We start from the raw sequence: 25,046 nt of genomic DNA, 5'->3' as shown, positions 1-25,046 counted from the left end.
AAAACTGAAAATATTACCACTGAATGGCTTTTTGGATTGTCCTGGAAGAAGCAGATTTTCAGAATCACATTTGCATTCAGTAAGAAGTCTTTTATCATCACATAAGGAATTTGAACAATTTGTGGGTCCCAAAGAGCATTCCAAGCAATCTACTTTATTCGTAAGTGGAGTTCTTTGTGCCTGACAACTATGTCTAGGGGAACAATGCTCTTCTTTAGAAACCCTTTGACTCTTTGCATCAGGTAACAAGTCTTGATTGTGGAGCCAGACTGGGTATTTAAAATCAGGAATACTAGTTATCCCTGAAACATTAAGATCAGATTTCTGGCTAGTGAGCCATCTTGGATAATTCTTTTCAAGACCATCTTCTGAACTGTCCTTGAAAGATTCTTTAGAAAAAGATAAAGATGAGTCAAAAACACATTTATTAGTCTTATTTGTAGGTTTCGGGTTTTTTAGCCTACCACACCGTTTTCTATCTGTGTATACAACTGGAGTAACGAAGTTATCCATGCACATGGGAGTGAAGGCCTCTTGAAAATTTGGATTCTGTTCCATGTCCAATGAACCTGATCTTCTGATGTATTTCTTGTTTTTCTTTCTTGTTCGGTGACCTGATCCAACACAAGTGAAAGAAATCGATCCATCTGCTGGAAGTCTTAAGAGATCATCAGTTGTTAGGCTAATGGAGTCTGCGTCATTAATAGGCTCTCTTCTACAGGACAAGAAGTGTGACTGTTCTCTGTGATCTCGATTTTCAAAAGCTGAAAAACAAAACATAGTTCTGCTTATCTTCCTTTTATAACATACATACAGAATATCCAACAGTAAATATAAATTAAGAATTTAATAATCTTTTTTGCTGCTTTATCTTCACTAAAGTGTTGAAGGTATAAAAGGTATGAACTGATAAAATAGAATATCCTTTCTTTCTTGTGTCTTCAATATTTAATTTCTGTATATTCACCTCCAACCACTTGAATTGTCCTGTATTCTCTAATTCACCATTTCTTCAACAGTTTTCCTCTAGACACGCCTGAGAGTCTAATACAGTCATGTTAACACTGGCCATTCAATATTAGTTGTAGCACAGAAAAAAAAAAATATGCTATCATAGTAAGAGGAAAAATAATTTGCCATGTCTCCTATTCACCCTACAACAGCATAGTTACAGTGAAAAGCTGTGCTCATTTTCTTCAAGATAAACTCTTTTAACATTTTGTGATTACTGTCCCACACAGAATATAGATCAAAAAGACTAATATAATCCTATCCCATCAATTGAAACTGAGCAAGTATAACCTCAGAAATGTTGAGGTTTAAAACCATTAAATTAGTTAATGAAAGCCAGAACCACTCCATCAATACTGTTACCATTATGTTATAGTAAAATGACTCTTAAGAGGTTTAGAACCAACCACCTGCTATTTATTAGTTACATTCACTAGCTTCCCCTCCAACATCAAAAGAAAATCTGAGCTGGAATTTCCTGGAGGCCAGAGAATTATACAATAATTCTACAAAAATACTCAGATATCAATATTGTGTTATTTTTATTTCAAAATTATAAAAATGTCAAACTTTATAAAACTACAGCACATCTCTCAAATGCTTCAAATCACTAGACATGATGAAAACAAAGAATAGAAGCATACCATTGCTTGGTTTAGAACTGTAATTGGAGATGTGTGGAATGTCAGCAGCACCCTCATCAATGTTAATTTTTCCAGTGCTTGCACCAGGATACATCTGGCTTAGATCAAAATCATCAATATAGGCCTGTAGAGCCTGAGAAGCAGAACTATACAGTTTATCTTTATAGTGAAATGAGCCACCAGAGTTAGAGGAACTGCTACTACTTAGGCTGCAGCTTGCCAGGAGAGAAGATATTGAAGATTCTCCAGAACGAACTCTGTGTTTTGTGTTTGATTTTGCCATGCTTCCTCAAAATTTTTACGCAGTTCCCTTAGAAAACAGCTGTAATACAAAAATAACAGGATAAAGTACCAATTAAAAGCAATAATGTCTCTATATGTAAATAATATAAATAAACTTCTAAATTTTTTCATTGAGGAATAAAGTCAGATATCTATAATGGACAGTCCTAGTTGGGCATTGTATGTTTTCTATTGTCTACTATAAATTATGACATCAATGATTCAGAAAACATTTATTAAGAACCTACTATGTGCCTGCATGTACATAAAAATTACCTAAGAACATACATGGAAAAACCAAGAAAAGAATACTCTTTTTTTAAAGTCCTAAAAACTGTTGTCTTTTCCTCATATGGCAACATATTCTATGACATCACAATATCCAGTACTCCTCCTACACACACTGTTTTTCACATCATCATTGCCTACAATGAAAACAGTAAGGTGGTCAATAAATTTTTTCAAGACACCAAATGAAGCTCTAGAAACAAGAAGAGATCATTTCTCAGATTTTTGGCTAAAATCAAGAACAAACAATGGAGACTATGCACTGTTAATACTGAAAAAGCCACTATGAAATTTTAGCCTTTCCACAAAAAGGACTGGAGGACCATTTATAATATGCATCTGTGAAGTCATAGTTCAGAAGGGGGTAGTAATTATTCTCTTTTCATAAAATAGCATTGTTAATAATCACTTCCTGATCTTTTGGTTACCACCTTCCCTAATTTCTATTCTTTTGTTAAACAGATTCAGCTCACCTCTCTTTTAAAGCAAGCTTAAATAATGGAAACAGACAACGTATTTATCTTGCTCTTTTCCCATTACTAAAATTTAGGGAACTACTGCCAATCTTTGCACATCAATAATAGGACCTATATTTGAAAATCCAATAAATAACAGAATAAAAAATGTACTCGGTATATTATATTAAATTCATTGAAAATGGAAGAATTTTATGTACTAAAAAGGATTCATGTCGAGGTCCTAATATATGCTCTGATGCTGTAAAATCAATTATATTTAATGTTTTACTGTGATTTTGAAAATATTTAATTTCTAACTCAATGTTCTCTTAGCAACTGTCATTTGGACTTTATGGAAATTTTTCTAGGATGAGGTAAAAGAAGTTATCTTCCTGTGACAGCCACAGAGCATGCCTTTTCAGATTTGACTGTGGTTATTGGAAGAAACCGCAGAAGATAATAACTAACGTGTTCCATGTCCCTGAATGCTGTGGTAATGGAATACCTCTAAAGAATGCCTAGATTAAGTCACCTTTACCCTTTCTTTACTCTCTCCCCTACTAAAGAAGTACAAATTCATTCAAGTCAATTTGTTGGATAAGCTTAACTGAACAGTTTCCTCTCTCATTTGACACAGACTAGGTTACCGTTTTATTTTACAAAACCTTAAGAACAAATGCAAAAACCTTTAAAGTTCTCAATAGAGTGGAGATATCATTCCCTATTATTTTAATTCACACGACTGACCAAAGAAAATCCACAATGTAACTTTTATTATTGACAGTTTTCAAACGTATGCAAAAACAGGTTCATAAACTCCTATGCTTGCAATCGTTATCAACACACCTAATTTCTGACACACACCCCACCCGCTTCGACCCCATCCGTCTCACCACTTCCTCCGCAAAGGCTGCAGGTCGCATCTCCAAAGGCAAATCCATCAAGGCCCACAGAATGCTGAAGTTAGGGCGAGGCATTTCAATGACCTTGATTCGGAAACAGAATGTTCGGAGTTAAATGACCCTCGGGAGGTAAAAGCAGCCCGGCGATCTCTACGTCCCGCCGGGGAAGTCGGCTGGGCTCCGCGGCAGCGGCCGGAGACGCTGCGGGGAGTTCCCGGGAAGCAGAGGCTGCGGCCCCTGCGCGGAGCAGCTCCGGCCGCCCGGGAGCGCGGGTCGCACCTCGGCGGGGGATTCGGTCCCCACCCTGGGCTCGGGTCCCGCGGCGCTCCGTCCGCTCGCGCGGTCTCCGAAACGAGTCACTGCGCGCTGAAACCTCTCGCTCGCCCGCCGCGAGCCGCCCGCCTTCAGCCGCTCAGCCTCTCCCGCGGCTGTCAAAAGCACGGGGCACCCGCCCCGCGCGGCCCAAGTTCCCCACCACGCACGGAAAGATATTAAACGCACGCTTCCACAACTCTCCGCCGGGAGCCCGCGGGTGTCAGGGCACCGACGACGCGACAGGAGCCCGCGCCTCGCTCACCGCCCCGCCGCGGCCTCCGCCGGCCCGCAGCTCCCGCAGCCGTCACAGCCGAACTCGAACCCGCGCTCGCGTTCAAACCGACCCAACATGGCGCCGGCTGGCGGTGCGCGTGCGCGACGCTCCGGGAGGGACCAGGGGGCGGGGCGGGGAGGGGCGGGGCGTGTGGGGCCCCTGGAGGCGTTGGGTCCCAGTCCCTGCTGGGAGGTGTAGTTTCCGGTGCGTCGACCTTCGGGGTTGGGAGGGGCGGGTTCGGGGCTGTGTCCCTCGCCCTCCTCGGCTCGGTCACCGCGGTTCCCGGCCACTTCGCTCCTCCGACCGCAGCTATCAGCTTCGGCCGCCCGGGCTGTGGGATGGGGGCGTGGAGTGGATGGAGACTCGGCGGCCCTGGCAACCCCAGGCGGAGGCCACCTCTCAGCCTCCGGGCAGCTCCCCATCTCCAACCGGGAAGCGCCCTCCAGGGCTTCCTCCCAGCCAGCGCCGCGAGTGAAAACGCAGATGTGGGCTTGGAGAAGGGAGTTCCACCGGGAGCAAGACTGAACAGACTCCTTAGGGACCTCGATTTCCAGGGAAAAATGACACGGATTGGGGACCCAGTCAGGCAGCCCCGAGAAAGGGAGATTATAAGAAGAGGCAGAACGACCCATTAACCACATGTCTGACCCCCCTCTACAAGACTGGGACAGGATATGAGGTGCAAAGAATCCAGTTTCAACCTAGTGGTAGGACAAAAAAAAAAAAGATGCCATCTCAATATTGGTTTGTTTTCTTTCCACTGACCCTGTGGGTGAAGATATCCTGGACCAATACTCCATCTGAATATGTTCCAGTTCCTCTGACGTTACAGCACCAGGTAACAGAACTGTGCTCTGCTCTGTGCTCTGTTCCCCCTATCCCCTGTGCACTGTTAAAGTTTACTTTCCAGTTCCTCTTAGCAAATGTAGAAGTTCAGACGATATCACATTCAGTTGAGTGATTCAATTAAATACACCCATTGTGTCAGTGTTAGTTAGTTGAAAACTATAAAACACAATCCCTACAGGAGTATTACAGCTAGTAATAACTTCTGATCTGTGAAATTTCTGGGTCAGTCAAGGTCAAGGAAGTTGCTGATGGGAAATAAACAATTTTATGTGCTAGGACAAGTCCAGGTCAGGGAACAGACAAGGATTGTTAATGGCATCAGCAGAAAAAATAGATTTTTTTTTTAACCCGCATTCTACCTACATACCTTTTTAAACTGTCCTCCTCTCATTGTTTAAAGGTTTTTCATAAACATCTTTTAAAGTTTCTCATTACCTTTTCCCTCCATCTTTGGGCAGATATAGGAAATGTTTCCTAACAAAGACAAAATGTAAGTGAAGCACATTAAGAAGATATAAAGGAATTTATCAAATATTTTGACCCAATTCATGTATCAAAGTAATTCTATTTCTTTGCTCCCTTGCAGGTTAACAGATAGTGGAGGTTTCCAGCAGAATTCAGAGAAGAGTGCCAGTGGTTATTAAAATTCTGGACTAGATTTGTTAGGAAAGGTAAAGAAACCAGGACTGTACCAGGAAAGCGAAGGTTATAATGGTTTACTAAAGGCTTTGTAATATATATATATTTAAAAAATCATCTAGCTGTTGTGCTTTGCTGGAGAAATAAGAAAAAAATTCATGATCCAATCTAAAGAGTTTTAGATAACACCTAAGAAAGAAATGTTCTGATAATTAAACTTTAAGGTTTGTTGAAGTGCTTAAGAAAACAGCTCTTTTAAATAATTTTTAATGATAGCTTTAAATGTGCCCATTTTAATAAAGAAACTAACCTTGTAGATCACCTATAACAAGGCCCCCTCACTGTTTCAAGCCTTTAATTAAATCCTCATAGAGTGCATGGGATAACTGTTATTATTCCCATTCTTTAAATGTGGGGATTGAAGTTCAAAGGTTAAGCAGCTTACCCAAAATAGTGCAGGTGTTGGTTAATAGAAAGGCCAAATTTAAATCCTGGTCTGTTTGCATGTTCTTTGTACCATACCTGCCAGCTTTGCCTACCTGAAAACAGGCTGAGAGGCCAAAGGACTACAGCTTTCTGAACTCATTTACAGCAGAAACAGTAGTGTTCTCAACTGTCTTTGTTGTACCTACCGCTGTACCTCTTTCAGCCCCTTTGGGCCACTACAACAGATTACCACAGACTGAATGGCTTAGAAACAGTAAAAATGTATGGTTCACAGTTCCAAAGGCTAGAATTTGAGATCAGGGTGCCATCATAATTGGTTTCCAGTAAGGGCCTTTTCCAGAATGCAAACTGCCACCTTCTGGCTGTGTACTCACTTGTCAGAAGAGGCAAATGAGCTCCCTGAAGTCTCTTATGAGGACACTAATCTCATTCATAAGGTCTCTGCCCTCTTGACCTAATCATCTCCCAAATGCCCCACCTCTGATACTACTTTGTGGGAGATTAAGATTTCAATATATGAATTGAGGGGTGCAGAAACATTCAGTCTATTGCAGTATGTTCCTCACTTCCAGTAGGAGTTCAGTAAATGTGTCTGAATTAACTTAAACTTCATTGTGAGATGGTGCCATTTAAGCAAAGATACCGGTGACACAGTCAGTCATGTGAACATACTAAGTAGGAATTTTCTGAGCAGAAGGAACCGCAAGTACGAAGACAATGAGGTAGGAAGTTGCTTAGTTACATCTGAAGAGCAGCCAGGAGTTCAATATGATTGGAGCTAAGGAGACAAGAAGGCAATCAATAGGAGGTTTGAAGAGGAAGCCAGGGGTCAGATCATCCGCTGTCACTGCCACACACCTGGAAGGATGAATTCCAGAGAGCCTGTAGTGATGCATTACAGAAAAAGGAAGCATATAAGAAATAATATTTATTGAACGACTATTATGTGCCAGTCTCTAGGGTAGAATATTTAAGTGCATTATCTCAATCCTCACACTCATTCTACAGTGCATGTATTATCCAAACTTTATACCAAGAGGAAAATGAGAAAGCAAATAGTAAATAAAATGCTTCATACAATAAGTGACAGAGACAGGATTTTTATTAGGTGTCTTTGATTCCCAAACCTGGCTCTTTCCCCTGTGCCACATTTTTTCATATGCAAAACTGTAAAGAGAAAAGGTTCAAGCATACAATGAACAAGTAACTATTGTGTGTTTGCAAGTCACAGATGTTGTAAAAATAGTTCTAAAAAGTAATATAGCATTTTTAAAGTTTTTATATGAGCCAGGCATTGTGGCACATGCCTGTAACCCCAGCTACTCAAGAGGCTGAGGCTGGAAGACTGCTTGAGCCCACAAGTTCAAGAATAACCTGGCCAGCGTGGTTACTGGCCTGTGAAATTTCACAGATCAGGACAAAAAAAAAAAAAGATGCCATCTCAATATTGGTTTGTTTTCTTTCTTGTTTTTTCATGATTACATTCTTACTAGTCATTTGTTTTTAAAATTTTACAGATAGATGGACTATAAGGCAATTGCTCAGCAAACTGCCCAAGAAGTTTTTGGTTACAGTCAAGATACATCTGGCTGGAAAGTGATTAAAAATTCAGTAAGAAAACAATCATATTTCAAGAATTTTTTTTAATGAGAACTCACTGTAAAGACATTTCTTAAAAATATTTTCTTTCACCAACTAGAAAAAATATTTTTACTTTTGTGTTTTCACTTTCCTTTTTTCTACACCTGACAATTTATTTATGGATTTTTATTTCCCTTTGAGAAAAAGGTAACTGTTTCCATCAAGGCTTCTAAAAGATTTGTCGGAAATGTGTGAGTATTATTTTCTATTTGTAATCATTGTTTTCAATTCAGTGGCATCAGTATATCTAGAATTTAGTGCTGCTTCATTAACTGCAGAAATTACTGAATAGGAAATAGAAATTAGGTTGCAATGTGATACTAATAAAATAGTGATTATGTTCCATCTAGTCATTTATTTTCAAACCTAAAAACAATCACCACCACCCCCAAAAAAAATCTCCTCTTGGCTGGCAGTGTAGCTCAGTGGTAAATTATGTGCCTGCCATGCATGAGACCCTGAGTTTGAGTTCCACAAAAAGAAATATCCCTTCTAATGAATAATTCACTAAGATAGGAAAATTCCACTTCAAGAAATAATTAGTATACAAGCACATTGCTGTCTTCTTGCTAAAAGTAGTACTATATTTATAGCCTTAAACCCTTTCATTTCCCTTAAATGAACTACTAAAAAGTAGAAATCTTTTCCCTCACTTGTTTTGCTGATATATGTATTTGTCCCTATAAGCTGCTTTTAAGAATATTTTTGAGGATCCCCTTGCTTCAAATACAAGTACGCTAAGGAATTGTGCTGACTTAAAATTTTACTTAGCTGGGCGCATTTAGCTTGATGCACTGAACTTAAACCCACAGGGCATTCATGGTTGCCTTTCTTTTCACTAGCATGCTCTTCTCCCAAATCTCTACAAGGCTCATGTTGTTTTTGTAGTCAAGGTCTTCATTGTCTCCTCTTCAGAGTCACCTTTCTGGCCACCTGGCCCAAGTTCCCATGTATACACACTCAGCCATTGTTTAGCACTATATGAAATTTGTTTACTATTCATGTGTTATTATATGTCTCTCTTATTATAATAGGAACTTGATGAGAATAGGAACCAGAGTAGAAATATACTGTTCATTCACTGCAGTGTCCCTCGCACCAGAGCAGTCCCTGTTATTTAGATACATAATACTGAATGAATTGATGGATTTTTACCAACTCAAGAGTTAAAAATCTCTTTAACTACAGAAAAAAATAACATATTATGACAAAATAACATTTTATCAACATTTATGAATTTTCTTAATAATTTACTACCCCAAAAGGATCTTTTATGATTAACTTTGAACACTTATAAACATGAAAAGGGAGCTAGCTGCTTGGTTACAATTTCTTTCCTTTATGCCCTTAAGGGGTAAAACACAAATTTAACATCACAGTTCAGCCTACACATTTCCCTAAATGTTAGAAGCTCCTCATGTGTATTAATCTCATTATATGTCAGGCATTATGCCAGATGCTTTATTTTTAAATTTACTCCTCATGTATCTCACAGTATAAGCACTGTTCTTATCCCCATTTTACAGATGAATTTTACAAATGAGTACATTGCTATCCCAAAGTCTTGTAGCTCATCAATGTTGGTGAGACAAAAATTTTTAAAGGCTAGGACTTTGCTGCAGAGGCTCAATATACTTTCTTAATCATTATTTTCTCTAACTTCCCCCAAACTATCTGTGGAATAACTGAAGCAAATTATCCAGAAGAGTTTAGTAATGTATCTTTTCTACATTTAGATATTTCATGATGGTTTAGCCTATTACTTTTTTGCTCCTTTGCCAGTTATTTCATAAATTTTATTATCACCATCACTACCACCACTACATGTAATTGTTCTACTCTCTGAGGCAGACAAGTGAGATAGTCTTGTAAATATTTTAAGTTAAAACAAGTGTGGTGCTGCAGCCCTGTGATCCCAGCACTTGGGAGGCTGAGGCAGTAGGATCCCCTTGAGTTTGGGTTATATAGTGAGTTCAAGGCCGGTCTAAACTACATAGCGAGACCCTGTCTCAAAAAAAACAAACAAAATTTAAAAATTAAAAGATAAATTAAAACATTCAGGTTAAAGCAACAAATGTAATGAGTACATTTTCTATAACCAAAATGGAGAATACTACCTTAGCCCAGTAATCATCCTGGATCAATATCTTCTAAACCTTGAGTTTTGAAATTCTTCTTGACTATCAAAATAATGTATATATTGTTAATAACATAATATGAAAAGTGTTATTTAAGCTCTGCTGCCCTCTCAGTTTATAAAGAAGTTTGAGAATGAAAATTTATGTTACTCAGTGGTGAGTTCATAGCATTCTTAAAAACAGAATCTGGGATTTAGATTAGATCATTTCACATACTTCTGTACTTCACAAGTAAAAGAATCAGTATCATCAGTAACTCCAGCACTTCACTGTTGTTCATTCCTAACACTGTCGGGAATGACTACTAAAGGGTCTTCCTGATCTTCTAAGAAGAGCTGCATCACAACAATCCCCTTTTTGCCCTTCATATTCTTGTGCTTTTAGCTCTTCATTTACTATGAAGGGTCCCAACCCCTTAGATACGTCATTGTTTATATGCAAATACTCCAGAATCGAAACAAATCTGAAACATTTCTGGTCCCAAGCATTTCAGAGTCCACAGTGCTAATGGTTATACAGTGGAACCACCAGAAGCACCAGATAAGGATACTCAACTTATCTTCAAGATACCTTAAAATACTTCAAGTTTTCTTCACCATTATTTGCTAAATTAGCCCACCTTTAACTTTGATAGCAATATCTTTTCAGCTTAGCCTAAACTTAAGTTTATAATTTTTTTTTAATTTACAGATATCGTGTTGAAGGGATAATTCCAGAATCATCAATTAAACTATCTGATTTCCTCTACCAGCCTGGGGATAGGGTTACATGGGACAAATCACTGAAATCATACAATGTGGTACACAATATTGATTCGGTAATTTGTTAATACTACACTTTTACTGAATTAATATTTTTTAGTTTTATATCTTACGGAGTTAAGTTTATTACAGTTGTTTATAGGCAACATTTTATACATTCAGATTGAGTTGAACTTTTTATAAAAGTCTTAAAACTTCCTTCTCTACTAGTCAGGAGTTTACTTCTAACTAGCGTTGTTGTAAGTACATCTCTTGCTGCTGCATATGTTTTGTTATGAAGGAATTGAAGAGATTGACCTCCATTACATGGAAAACAAAAATTAAGCATACTTCGTTGATAAGAAGTCAAGGCAATTCATATTACATTGAAAAATAGGAACAGTGCAGATACCATAAGGACTTATGACTAGCATTAAAGAATAAGAGTAAAGCCCACAGAAATACTCTAATAACATGTAAAATGTGACAGATTAGGAAGACTTTCAAATGATTATCTCAGTTAAATAGCTATGAAAAGGGAGAATAAAAACAAAGAAACTAAAATACAGGTAATCGGAATGGACAGTGGGAAAAAGGTGAGGGAAAGGAGGATGGACTGAGAAGCAAGTAAGGTTTAGAAGGGGACAGAAGAAAGCAGTAGAAGAGGTGGGTACAGTGAAAAAACTCAGAAGGAAGAAAAAATTAATAAAATGGGAAAGAATGATATATAGTAAAGAAAGGTAAAAACAAGGAAAAAGAAGCAGTGGCTCCCTCATTCATTGAGACTGCTACAAAAATAAGCAACTGGAAAGGAAAATAATTCTTACTGTAATATATTAAAAGTTTATTGTGCATTTCTGTCACAGTTTGTGTTTTTTCTCTCCTATGAGTCAGTTTTGTGAAGGAATCCTGACTTCATTGCAATTCCTCCTGGAAAGATGTTTATTTTCTGACTAGTTCATTCTGCAAATACATTTTGAGCACCAGGCATGAGATGTATACTGTTGTTCCGGTACTGGAATACAAGATAGAAAAGTCCCTGCCTTCAGAAAGAATATATTTTTTAGTCAGACTTCATAAGTAAACAATAAAAAGTATCAGATAAAAAAAAGTATTATGAATGATTGGAATGATAAGAATAAATACTATGAAGGATTCAGGCAATGACCAGAAGAAGCTGATACCTAGTTAATCAGAAAAGGTCTTTGAGAGATATTTGAATAGAAATCTGAATAATGGAATATGCAGGTGAGGAGGATAGGCAAGCAGCGATGTGGGAGAAACAGCAGAGGAAAAACAAATGCAAAGAATTTGAATTTTGGAGTTTGGCAGTGTTTAATGAAGAAAAAAGTCTGTGAAGTTTGAACATAACAAGAAGCAGTGTGGTAAGAAGTGAAGTTGGAGAGGTTAGGCAAGGACCTGATTCTGTAAACGTCTGATAGGTCATGGGGAGAAATTTTATTCTAAGTTCAGTCAGAAGCCATTAGTGTTTTAAACCCTGATTTGGGACTGATTTGGTTTTAAGAGCCAACTGCTAAAAGAAGAACAGATTGTAAGAGGGCAAGAATGAAATTGGCAAGAACAGTTAGGAGATTCTCAAAGTGATCCAAAAGAGACACATAGTGGCTTATGCTAGGACAGCAGAGGAGGAGGAGATAAATCAGAGGGTCCAAGATGCACTGTAGAGAAAGTCAGCTGGATTTACTAATGCAAGGAGAATGGAATCAAAGATGAATTCTAAACTGAATTGTAATCCCAGCACTCAGGAGGCTGAAGCAGGAGGATTGCTGCGAGTTCAAGGCCAGCCTGGGCTACAGTGTGCATGAACTGTATAGCGTAACTCTGTCTTTGTCAAGAAGACAAACAAACTGAATTGTGCTAAAGAACGCACAATTAAATAAACTTTAGAAAAACTCAAACTGTATATTTAAAATGAGTGAGTTTATATGTAAATTATACCTTAGTAAAGTACTTTTCAAACAGGATTGGGAGTATAGCTTAGTGGTAGAATGTTTGTTTAGCATACGCATGGCTGCCTTCCATCCCTGGCACAAAAAGTAGTGCCACGATTTTAGCTAATGATGACTTTATTAGGAAAAGGAAGTAAATGAGACTGAGGGAATACAACAAACTTTTTTCTGATTTTTATCAATGATTGCATTTGTAAAATTGCAAATCTTTGGTTCTTTGAATCTTCCACCCATCAAAACACATAAAACTTAGGCTCCGTGTATATCTGCACATCACTTTAACATTTATTTAGAACTCTGTAATTTTGTCTAGATTTATTAAATTGATCTTAACGTCTAGAAGGGGAGAGAAATTATAGGAAGGCTAAAGGTGAATCAGCTTCATCTTGTAAAGCCCCTGAGCGCCCTATCAATAAATAATACATGCCCATGACCTTTCTAAGATTTGAATATTCAGTCTGAGAAACATTGTCCATCACAAATAAAAATCCAAACATTGGACTATTTCATTCATCTTTGTATGAATCACATCACAAAGATACTTCTGCTGGTGGTGAGTCAACTATTACTGGAAAAAATACTAGACTTGGCATCAGAAAACTTATATAATTTGCCCATGGTTACTGGCGCTAATGTATGATAGAATCAGGATTTGTACCTGGCTTCCTGATTCCAAAGTCCATGCCCTTTCAGGTCAGTATTCCATAGTATCTCTAAATAGCATCATACCATAAGGAAAATTATTTTACTTTCCTATTAATATTTATAGTATTCATCTCCGTGAGAGTGTTTTGCCTATTTATCCCATGAGTGAAAACAGAATTTCTGCTCTAGGTTTAAGATAGACAGCAATTTATTAATCATTAGGCACAGATCCAAAAAGGACACGCAATGTCATACAGGACAATATAAGAATATATTAAATAACCAAAGGTTGTGGGAGGTGGGCTGTGTAGTATCAAGAGGGTGAAGTGTGACCGCAAATTCTTGCAGGAAAATGTGATGGAATTATTGTTTGAATAACTCCCCAGGCCATCACAGAAGTCCACTGAAGAGGAATAAATAGTAACTGTGCTGGTCCTTTTAATAATAAGAGTTGTTTGGCCAGTGGGTCTTACTTGCAAAAAAGTAAAGAAAGAAACTTGGTGTTATGACAATCAAGACCTACCAAGTTTTGCCAGACATCCTAGGTAGTTCATAACAGTGGCCTTTATTTTAGGCCTTACATCACAAGGTGCTAAATACTATAATTCCTAGCCAATGTGGAGTAGTAGGAATAGTACTATACTGGGAAAACCAGAAGACTTGGGTTCTAATTCTGCACCCATCTCTAGTTATATGTATTATTTAATTGCTGGACTTCTATCTAAAAACTGGAAGCCTAGATGATCCTAAGATTATTCCCTTCATTTATACACTCATAATTGTAGCTTTAATGCTCCTTTAACATTAAAAACGCAAGTTTATTTAGAGATACAGTCTTAAAATTTCAAAGCCTTGCTTTTTCGAAATAGAGGCTGATCTTATGAAATTCTTTGGGGAATACAGATGACAAATATTAAATAATTTTTGTAATCCTTATGGTTTGATTTATTACAGGGCACATTTATATGCCATACCATTACACAAAGCTTTGCCATGGGCTCAATTTCCCCCCGAGACTTTGTCGACGTAGTATACATCAAGTACTATGAAGGGAATGTGGCCATTATCAGTTGTAAGTTGAAACATTTTGCCCACATTTTGGAATCACTGAGTCATTAATAATTTTTCCCTTTAATTCATAGTTTGGAAAAAACTGTTTTCAATTTTTTTTTTCTTAATTTACTCAGCAGGACCCACAAGTACACTTATCATGTTGTGATGCCGGATATTCTACCCAATATATAGGAGTCAATAATTATGGCATCTCCTAGATTTTTATGGCATAAACACTGTAGGACTCAATATACATAGATGATTGTTTGCTAAAACTTCAAGGCATATAAGAATCCTAAAGAAACAAATCCTAAAAAATGAAATTAATTTGGGACATATAATTTTATACTTGAATTACTCAGAATGGGCATATACAGTAACTGATAAAATGTTGAAAAATGTCTGCTAGATGGGTCTTTACATAAACATGCTTATATTTCATTTAGGAACTACAGGTTTTGATATATGCCTAGCATTTCCTCTACAAATGTGTCACTCTGTAAAATGCAAACGTGAAACCATTTCCTTATTTGCATTATTCACTAAAAGCAAACATTTCATACCATAGACATCTTTGGACTATGACAGCTTAAATAACTAATGGTAAAGAGACTTTGGTAGAGTGACAAAGATCCCTGTTTTTCTGTATAATTTGATTTAATCTTACTGTTCTATCTGGTTTCCTCTACTGTAAACTACTTAAGTATACAATTATGTTTTGTTAGTACTTCCCAACAAAGTTTCAGTTACTCTGAGATGACTGCTAAATTTCACAACCCAGACTGAGTCATCACATTCACCCAAACCCAGTTCACTGTGTCTTACAACAGACCAGCAAGGGCTGATACTCATAACATTCCTATTTGTGTTCTGTCTCATTTTTGAAATCAGAGCACACAAAACATACTCACTGCCTAGTACAAAATACTGTCTTGTCTGAATCATAAATCTGTTATTGTCCATCTTTCAAAATTGAAGTTCATTGCAAAATATGGACAGTAACCAGCTTCCCTGGTCAGAAGGAAGCTTAAAAGGAAGCACAGAGGTTAAACCCAACAAGTATAATCAGTGGTTCAGTATGCTAATCACTATTGAATTTGCTACAAGAAATTTCCATTGAACAAATTTTTTATGAATACCATTAGTTTCTTTTTTAGTGGGGTTTTTTAAACCTTACTCTGCACTTTGCTTTGAGCTAAATATTTTGCATGAATTTTCTCACTAATGAGGAAACTGAAGTTCACATAAATGAAGCAGTTAAGAAACGAAACTGAATAGCTATAAAACAACTGACACAATTTAAAACTCTTCTTTAAATTTTCCAAAATAATTGTAAACTACCACACTATATGCCTCACAAAAGACCTACACCTGTATGTAAACTGTAACAGTCATTTTAAAGAATAAAGCATAATCTCTGTATTTTGTTATCTTGTTTTGAGGCAGGGTCTCACTGTGTAGCTCAGGCTGGCCTTGAACTATCGGCAGTGCCCCTGCCTCTACCCCCTGAGTGCTGGGATTGCAGGCATGCACCTCCACACCTGGCATCCATATTTTAAACAGAGAAAAATATTTAGTATTACTTCTGGCAGTACTATTAAGCCAACGTAATAGGCTCTGTTAATACTATGATACAACGTGGAAAATTCACTCATTCCTAAGCTAGTGTTTTGTATTGTATTGCCCTCTGATCTGATAGCTAACATTAAAACCATAGAAAAAAAAATGCATCTTTTCCAACAAAAGCAAGATTTAGTTGCACAAAATAAGCAAATATATTATTCAAAACATGTATGGAAATAACAGTTATGAAACCATAATCAAATCACCTCTCCATTCACATACAATATAAATACTATACCACAGTTATTAAAACAAATTCTGTGGATTTTTAATTATATGTTGAAGTTACAAGAAATTAGCAGAAAAGGAACTTTTAAATCATTCAACCACTTTAAATATTTAAAGAAAAAGATTAATAACAAAGCAATGACAGTAAGCTGGGCATGTTGGCACACGCCTATAATCCCAGCATTCAGGAGGCTAAGGAACAAGGATGGCTGTGAGTTCAACACCAGCCTGGGTTACAAAGTGAGCTCAAGGCCGGCCTGAACTGCATAGTGAGACCCTTTCTCAAAAAGACAAAAAAACAAAACTAAAACCAAAGCAATGACAAAATCCATGAACCACAACAGCACTACCAAGTCTTTCCTTTGTGATTTCTTTTGCTTCAAATTTCAGAAAATGATACTTTCAATAGTTTATCCTATATAAAAGAATAACAGCATCTTTAGAAATATTAGTGTAAATATATACAGAAATGCATAAAGTAATGTTAATGCTGATAACTAAGTTAAATGTTACACATTTTCAAAAATACGTTGCCAGTAGTAGTTTTTCATCTTCATTTTAATTTTTTAAAATCATTTAGCTAAAAGTGTGGATTTCCCAGGATATCCTCCATCTTCTGAATATATTCGTGGTTATAACCATCCTTGTGGCTATGTATGTTCACCTCTGAAAGAGTAAGTGTTATTTGCATTTATTTTACAATTTTTTAAGACAGACTTGCTCCTCAGTAGAAATGTGCCAGCATATATGGCTGGGAAAAAAACTGTCCCTAAATGCAATTTAAAAATAACTTTTTCTGTTTGTTTTCATCTTAAGTATAATCAGAATATGTAATTTTCTATAAAATACTACTTGAGGTTTCTGGTAATAGTCAAGAACACACCAACATATCCCTACAGTTCACCTTTTCCTGATATTTTATATTTCACCGTTAGTCACTTTTATAAATTAAGGAATTTTTGCAAATTAAAAATAAATTTTGGGGCTGGGGATTTAGCTCAGCAGCACAGCGTCTGCCTGGCAAATGCAAGGTCATGAGTTCGGTTCCCGGTACCCCTCCCCCAAAAAAAACCAAAAAAATAAAAATAAAAATAAATTTTCCAGGGTTGGGGATATAGTTCAATGGCACAATCGCCCGCCTGGCAAGTACAAGGTCCTGAGTTCAATTCCCAGTACCAAAATAATTAATTTCCCTAGAACAACTCATATTTATCAGCAGTGCATCCTTTACCTTGAATGAACTATTTCCAAGAGACTAACGCTGAGATAGAGACCTACAGAATAACATATCTAAGACATACATTCAGATTAGAGAAAAGCTGAAGAAATCAGAAATGAGTTAGTGCCTACAGGTGGCCAGCCTCAGGATGACACAGAGATATGAAATACACAGGTTCTGTAAAATCACGTGCTCTAATTCAGTGTACATCATTTCACACATTCCTTAAGCATTAACTTATGCTAATGATATTGTATTAAGAAAGTAAGTGTAGGTGGGCTGGGGATTTAGCTCGGAGGCACAGCGCCTGCCTCGCAAGCGCAAGGTCGTGAGTTCGATTCCCCGTACCAGAAGAAAAAACAAAAACAAAACAAAAAAAGAAAGTAAGTGTAGGGCCAGAGGATTTAGCTCAGTCGCACAGCGCCTGCCTGGCAAGCACAAGGTTGTGAGTTCGATTCCCGGTATCAGAAAAAAAAAAAAAACAACAACAAAAAAAGTAAGTGTAAAATTCTCTATTTGGTAAAATATAAACTCTCAATACAGAAAAATGTACTTGAATGAAGCCAAAGGAAATTATAGATCTGTATTCCTTAGTATTTTCTCTACTGAACTAGAGAACTAAAATGTTGCATTAATGAACAGAATCACCTGTATAGATGATGATAACAGTCACAACATGTGGCCTTTCCTTTCATTTATCAGTTTTGATTACCTGGCCAAGATTTTATTATCCATAGCAGACAAGAACAAAACAAATGAAGGATTATTGCTCCAAATCAGCAAAGTAAAGCAGTTGTTCACAGGGACCCGATTTGGAAAATTACACACTCTAAGCATGCTTCACTGGTCAAGTGTCCTTCTTGAACTTTTTTATCAACCTCTCCTTTCCACTAGAAAACACATGAGACAATCCCTGATCTTGATATCCCATCAAAAAATGGCATGTTCTGCTATAATAAAGATATAGTTTCATTCAGTTATGGATAAAGATATTAATAAAAAATCATTCTTTTTTACCTTCTCTTTCCATGCAGTCCAACATTTTGGACAGCCAAAATTTATGAACAAGGCATGCAAGACACTTATATCAGTAGCAAATTACTCTCTGGTAAATACTGGGGAAGCTATTCTACAAGTTGTAAACCCACAGTAAGTGCAAATAGAGAGTTAGGACCACATAAAATGCTGATAAGTATTTTCAGTCCAGCCCTTTGAAGCACTGTAAAAATAGTCTACACTTTGCATGGAGAAGGGTATGAGAAAATGGAGACTAACATTGTTGATTAGTGCAGCATCTTCGTACCCCCAAGAGAATTTTTAAAACTGTATTCTCCCTTGCATGTTTTTATCGACCTTAAAATCTTCCATAGGATTAAATTGAGGAAAGGAGTATAATTTATACTATACTGTAAATGTTAGCAATTTTTAAAATGACTGTATCACCCTTATAAATGTATCAGTAAAATCTAAGTACTGTAATTTGAAATCTACCATTATATTATCCATTAGAAAGTACACAAAGCTTTTAGCAGTCAGCAATTTCCCAACGTTCTTTTTTGAATTCACATTTTAATTTCCACACACACACAATTGTTTGCTAATGGAATAGACTTCAGACTTTGAATTAATTTTTAATCACCTCATCATAATTTTCTGCAAAAACAATATGAATTTAAGTTTTTAAATTTAAGGAATTAAATTGTGGCCACTTTTAAAATATATGTGCCTTTTAGAACAAATTATTACATATTGATCAAAATAAAAAATATTACAAATTTTATCACATAATTATTAAACATAGAATAAAGTGTTACTGAAAATACATTTTTTTTATCATTAGCAAAACTTTGCATTTTGTGTATGCCGGGCCTTTTCGAAACAGTTGGCACATATTGATTCATTTATTCCTCAAAGTAACCCCAGACTAGGTAACCCCAACTTTTAAAAGACAAAGTAAAAGCCCAAGGTTATATCACTTTTTCAAGCTTATGCATAGGTAATAGCAAAGCTCAGTTTCAAGCCAAGCCAAACTGGTTCCTGCATCCATGTTTCCAACTTTTGCCCTCATTTCCTTGAAGTGTGGATGAATATTACTAATAAAATAAGATGACTTTCAATACCAAGTCTATTGCTACTTTTCATTTTATAAGTAGGAGAACTGAGAAACTTTATTCACAAAAATAATTAAAATGGAAAGAATATAACTTACATTTATGCCTTAAAATCCTTCTAAATTATATAAAATGAATTGCATTCCTATCAGCAAAAATAGTTTAATGATCTATCAACTGACAACTCAATTAAATTTGTAACTTTATTGAAAGAATTGCACAATTTGTAATAATATTTATCACCCAATCATTCATCATTTGCTTTCACAACTCATTTCTAATAGATTGAATTTTTCCTTGAGCATTTCAGATTTTAATACCATTTGCCATGGAAAAGCACCATAGTTCTAGTCATTTACTTTTTAGTGTGAGTGGTATGTCTTCATTTTGTAAAGCAAATAAGTTATTTTGAACAGGCTGATCAGAAAGAAAACCCTACATATCCATCAGAAAAATAGATCAAGTTAAGGAAAAATGCATATAGAAGGTATGAATTTAAATTTTTTTCCTTAAAAGTATTCAACCTCTCATACCTCAGTTTGGAGATCACTGTGTTAGAATAAAAACTATTAGTCTTCTTAGAGAGCAACTTGGAAATAACACTTCAAAATGTTAAATGTAGAAAGCTTTGACTTAAATATTCTAAGTACTTAAAAAGCATAAATAGATACGTTACAAAGATGTTTTATTTCAACTTATACTACTCAAAAATGAGCAGAACCTGACAGTCAATTAAAGGGCTACTAAACACAGTATGACGTACTATAGATGACTATGAAAAACAATTAAGCAAGCTGTAAGTACAGACACAGAAGGAAGGATAAGATATCCTGTGAAGAGGAAAATAAAGCTAGCTGTAGAAAATACATCCTTTTTTTAAGCATGTACGTCTAGGTGTATTTATATGTGTATGTATAATGTATAGTTACATGTGGGGTTTATAACCATATACTTTCAAAAATCAATAAAATTACAAAAAAGAAAAAATGCCTAAAACTGAAGATTTTAGAACATATTACTATTTTATGTAAAATTTTTATTTATAAAGATGTGACTGCAAGTCACATTCTCTTTTTGCTTCCTCTCCTTGAGTAACTATCTTACTACAAGCACTATGGAAAGAATCAATGGTGAATAAGACCAAAAGCCTGCTGTTCATAAAATGATAAATTCAGTAGACTAATCTAAAAATTCTTTGTCTTTTTTAAACTTTTCCTTTGCTTACAGAAACCCAGCATGTTCCAAGTTAGTGATGTTTGTTCAGACAGAAATGAAAGGAAAACTGCCTCCATCAGTAATTGAAAAAACCATGCCTTCCAACTTAATAAACTTTGTCCTCAATGCAAAAGATGGACTAAGGACACGTAAAGCTCCAGCAGAAAGTGGAAATCATAACGGCCATTCATCATCCCCCAAAAAGAAATAAGGTCATTCTGCTGTTAAATCATAAAGACCATATAAACTGCTAGTAAGTATAGTGTTATAGTTACTGTGGTTTACTTCTAAGTCAGCATGCATAAGTACTGTTAAATTATTGTACACAATAGTCTTCTATAAATTAGTAAAGATACTTTATGATAATAAGAACTCAGAGTTACACAAGAAGATAACACCAAGTATAACTTTTAATCCCACATGCTGATGTTAAATAACTAGTTTTTTTTCTTTTTTTTATTGAGGGGGCACTGGGAATCAAACTCAGGATCTCATGCTTGCCCCGCAGGCGCTGCACTACTGAGCTAAATCCCTGGCCCCTGTTTTTTTTATTTTCTTTTACAAATTTATTTACTTATCTTTGCATGGCGATTTTTTTTATTAACTTTATTGGTGCACTTTAAATATATATAATGATTATATGCAACATAGGGAATTTGTACCTGTATATGCTATATCTTGATTCCACTTTTTTCCCCCAATTCCCTCCCTCCCTTCAACCCCCTTTCTCCTTATTTACAAAGCTTTGTTTCCTAAATAACTGTTATTAATACACTTTTAGTTTTTCCTTTTGTCCCTGGAAAATGCTGTGTATGCCAATCATTTCATACAAAAGCAAATATGTTCAGAGGTCAGCATTAATTAAAGATTAAAATACATTTTAAATCATTTTTCCTTTACTCATTGCTTAAATGGAGGATTGGAGGAAACTCAAAAATTTTAAAAAGTCACGTAGCAGGTTGAAGGTATAGCTCAGTGGTGTAGTACTTGCCCTAGGTTCCATCCCCAACACTGAAAAAAAAAAAAAATCCCACTAGACTATCTAACCAGTGACATTTCGCATTCATTCCCACTTGCATCAGTAAGATACAACCAGGTGGTGGGACAATGAACTAGCCAGCAGTCCACTTCGCTGTCCCTTACCCTGGTGTCAGTGGTCTTTTCTACCCACTGGGAGGCAGCATGGATATACAAATGAATGTTTACTTTTGTCATGAAGCTATTAACGGGGCCAGAAAAGAACATGAACAGCAATCTCATTCCTCTACAATGAGTTTCAGTCAATGCTCTACTTTTGCGAGAGTGGTGATAAATACTACATGGCCCTTACACTATGACTGAATCATGTATTGCCTGCTAAAAAGGTATCCACAGTCCTTCATAAAGGAGAGAAGAATGGGATGGGTAAAAATATACTACCCTCATAAGTATACTGAACATATGTGATGTTGACAATTCAATGGAGGATAGAATGTACCAGCAAGTGGTGTTGGAACACTTGGGTATCTAACCTTATACCATAATAATAATTAATTCAAAATGGAACATGGACTTAAATGCAAAATATACCACCACAAAACTTTTAGTAGAAAATCTTCATAACCTATAGCTAGGCAGAATTCTTAAACGTGACATCAAAAGCAAGATTCTTGGGGCTGGGGATTTAGCTCAGTGGCAAAGCACCTGCCTGGCAAGCATAAGATCGTGAGTTCAATTCCTGGTACTGGAAGAAAAGACAAAAAAAAAAAAAAAAAAAAAGCAAGATTCTTAAGGTAATCATCAAAATTTAAAATGTATGCTATGTGAAAGACCCCGTGAAGATGATGAAAAGACAAGCAATGGACTGGGAGAAAATATTTGCAAGACATCCTGACAACGAGTTTGTATCTATATTTAGAGCTTTTAAATCTCAACAGTATAAAGAACAATCCAATTAGAAAATGGCCCAAAGACATGGACATTTCACTGAACAGGAAATAGAGATAGTAAATAAACTTATGAAAAAATATTCAACATCATTGGCCTTTAAGTAAATGAAAGTAAAAATAAAAATGACATGTCAGTACATTGTTCAGAATGGCTAAATTTTTTAAAATATATAATGATAATGTAAAGTTATTAGAAAGGATAGAGAAACTAGATCATTCATATATGGCAGACAGAAGTGAAACAGTATTGCCAATCTGAAAAAGTTTAAGTGTCTTACATAAGTAAGCATGTACTTACTGTTCCCCAGCAAATGCGTTCTCTATCCTTTTCCCCAATGGTAACATTTTGGGTAACTATAGTGCAATAGCACAATTAGGAAACTGACAGTGACATCATTTATTCACATTTATTCAGATATCACCATTTTATACTTATCTCTCTGCATGTGTAATTCTATGTAATTTATCACGTGTGTATCTTCCTATGACCACTACAGTCAAGACACCGAACAAGTTTGTCCTGAGGACCCCTCCTGCTGCTCTTTCAAAGCCACAACCACTTTCCTTCTTGTCTCCTGCCAACCTCTGTGACTATAATTGAGTTCTTCATCTCTATCATTTTGTCATTTTAAGGGTGTTATATAACTGGTGGAACATGCCTGAAATTCCAGCACCTGGGAGGTTGAGGCAGGAGCATTTCAAGTTCAAGGCCAGCCTGGGTTTTATAGCAAGGCCTAGAATAACAGGACCTTGTCTTAAAAAATAAAATTGTATAAATGGCAGCATACACTAGTCAGTCTTCTGACATTGGCTTTTAAAATTCAGTATCATTCCTGGAGACCTTGCAAGTTATTGTGCATCAACAGTTTGTTCCTGCCAAGTGTGGTGGTGCATGCCTCTAATCCTAGCACTCGAGAGGTTGAGGCAGGAGGACTGCTACAAGTTTGAGGCCAGCTGGGCTACATAGTGAATTCAAGACCAGCTTGAACTACATAGTGAAACCCTGTTTAAAAAAAAAAAGTTTGTTCTTTTGCTCAGTAGTATTTCATGCAGGGATTACCACAATATTTGCCCATTACAGGATTTGCAGGTTGTTCTCAGATCCCGGTTAGTTAGAATACAGCTCCAATGAACACTTTTGTACAGGTTTTTGTGTGAACATTTTTATTTTCCTAGGATAGAGAATGCATCTGCTAAGGAACAGTAAATACATGCTTAGTAAATACATGTGGTTTGTGAGAACTCAAAAAAAAAAGATCAGACTTACCAAATTTAAAGACCCAGTTCAAAAATGGGCATCTGAGATGAATACACACTACTCAGATGAAGAAGTACAAACAGCAAATAAATATATTAAAAAATGTTCAATATCATTGGTCCTTCAAGAGATGCAAATTAAAACACTGAGATTCCATCTCACTCCAGAAAGAATGGTTATTACCAAGAAATCAATCAATAACAAATGCTGGAGGGGCTGTGGGGAAAAAGGAACCCTTCTCCACTGTTGGTGGGAGTATAGACTGGTGAAGCTACTGTGGAAATCAGTGTAAAGATTCCTCAAAAACTAGGATTAGAGGACCCATTTGACCCAGTTATTCCCCTTCTGGGTATATTCCCAGAAGAATTAAAATATCATGCCACAGCAATATATGTGCACCCTAAATTGATGCAACTCGAGACCACACATTTATCTCATACAAGTGAGATAAATCAGACTTATGTGTAAACATAAGTGAAATAAACCAGATAAATAAGATGCATATGTGTAAATGTCATATTGTCTACCTAGTGTGAGAAGTTGAAAGTGTAATAAAATCCAAAATGTACAATACATATTGTGAAATGGGAAGAAACTGTTCAAAAGGAAAAAGAAACTAGGATGGGGAAAGAAGAAAAGAAGTAAGGGAAAAACAAAAAAAGAAAAAAATATATATACACACAACATACTAATTTCTCTTAGTTCATTGAAAAAATTTGTGCTAATATTGTTTAGACAATTAGATGCCTATATCTTGTACTCTGAGTTACTAATTTAAAGATAACAATATGCAATGTATTAATTATTGTTACTCTATCATCTTGTTTTGAAATATTTATTTTTCTTTCAAATAAAATTTAAAAAGAAATTGTGCTTTGAAGAGATCTGTTTTATAAAAAATAAAGTTCAAAATTAAAGTGTAAGAAGATAAGTTCATTCTAATGAAAAATAACTAGATATTTCCAATGTAAAGTCACTTCTGATACCTGTAATAATCACCTTCTAGGTTAAAATGTTTGTTTTCTAGCCACCTTCAGGAGACAGAGAATGTAATGAAAATTAGTAAGCGGGTTAAAATTAGTAAGAAGAACACAGTGTTGGGAGCTGGAAAATGTGTGTGAACACTGAAGTTGAGAAATAAAGATAATCACTGCTTTGTGTTCCCCAA

General features: G+C 36.2%; 2 protein-coding genes across 10 annotated transcripts in view; one reads left to right on the top strand and one right to left on the bottom strand.

Moving 5' to 3' along the window:
- The window catches only part of LOC102025067 (chromosome unknown open reading frame, human C18orf54), a 20,517-nt gene extending 16,268 nt beyond the window's left edge, over positions 1 to 4,249 (bottom strand). Inside the window, exons 1-4 of one of the 3 annotated variants that reach the window (XM_013510830.1) lie at positions 4,163 to 4,249; positions 3,577 to 3,669; positions 1,656 to 1,977; positions 18 to 764 (exon numbers count right to left, since the gene is read on the bottom strand). In XM_013510830.1, the coding sequence (XP_013366284.1) occupies positions 18 to 764; positions 1,656 to 1,938 (1,030 nt within the window). In that variant the 5' untranslated portion in view covers positions 1,939 to 1,977; positions 3,577 to 3,669; positions 4,163 to 4,249. Of the gene's footprint in view, positions 1 to 17; positions 765 to 1,655; positions 1,978 to 3,576; positions 3,670 to 3,888; positions 3,912 to 4,086 lie in introns of those variants that run through there. The other 2 variants (XM_013510824.1, XM_013510832.1) reach the window with 2 other exon arrangements.
- Positions 4,238 to 25,046, top strand: Stard6 (StAR-related lipid transfer (START) domain containing 6). 7 transcript variants are annotated; one of them, XM_013510855.1, is made up of 10 exons: positions 4,248 to 4,265; positions 4,953 to 5,012; positions 5,482 to 5,513; positions 5,610 to 5,694; positions 7,627 to 7,720; positions 7,892 to 7,941; positions 10,579 to 10,705; positions 14,198 to 14,315; positions 16,728 to 16,821; positions 20,705 to 20,947. In XM_013510855.1, exons 5-10 carry the CDS (start codon positions 7,631 to 7,633, stop codon positions 20,901 to 20,903), a joined length of 678 nt encoding a protein of 225 aa, XP_013366309.1. In that variant the 5' UTR covers positions 4,248 to 4,265; positions 4,953 to 5,012; positions 5,482 to 5,513; positions 5,610 to 5,694; positions 7,627 to 7,630; the 3' UTR covers positions 20,904 to 20,947. The 7 variants fall into 7 exon arrangements, with proteins under 7 accessions (XP_013366320.1, XP_013366309.1, XP_005373006.1 ...); XM_005372949.2 differs by lacking the exons at positions 4,248 to 4,265; positions 5,482 to 5,513 and adding exons at positions 4,285 to 4,378; positions 24,906 to 25,046 and having other exon boundaries at positions 20,705 to 20,945; XM_005372948.2 differs by lacking the exons at positions 4,248 to 4,265; positions 5,482 to 5,513 and adding exons at positions 4,285 to 4,378; positions 24,885 to 25,046 and having other exon boundaries at positions 20,705 to 20,945.

The sequence above is a fragment of the Chinchilla lanigera genome, unplaced genomic scaffold (genome assembly GCF_000276665.1).
Source record: "Chinchilla lanigera isolate Chin_1 unplaced genomic scaffold, ChiLan1.0 scaffold00001, whole genome shotgun sequence".
Taxonomy (NCBI): Eukaryota; Metazoa; Chordata; class Mammalia; order Rodentia; family Chinchillidae; genus Chinchilla; species Chinchilla lanigera.
The sequence above is the reverse complement of the archived record's forward strand: the minus strand, read 5'-3'. Positions and strand labels throughout refer to the sequence as shown.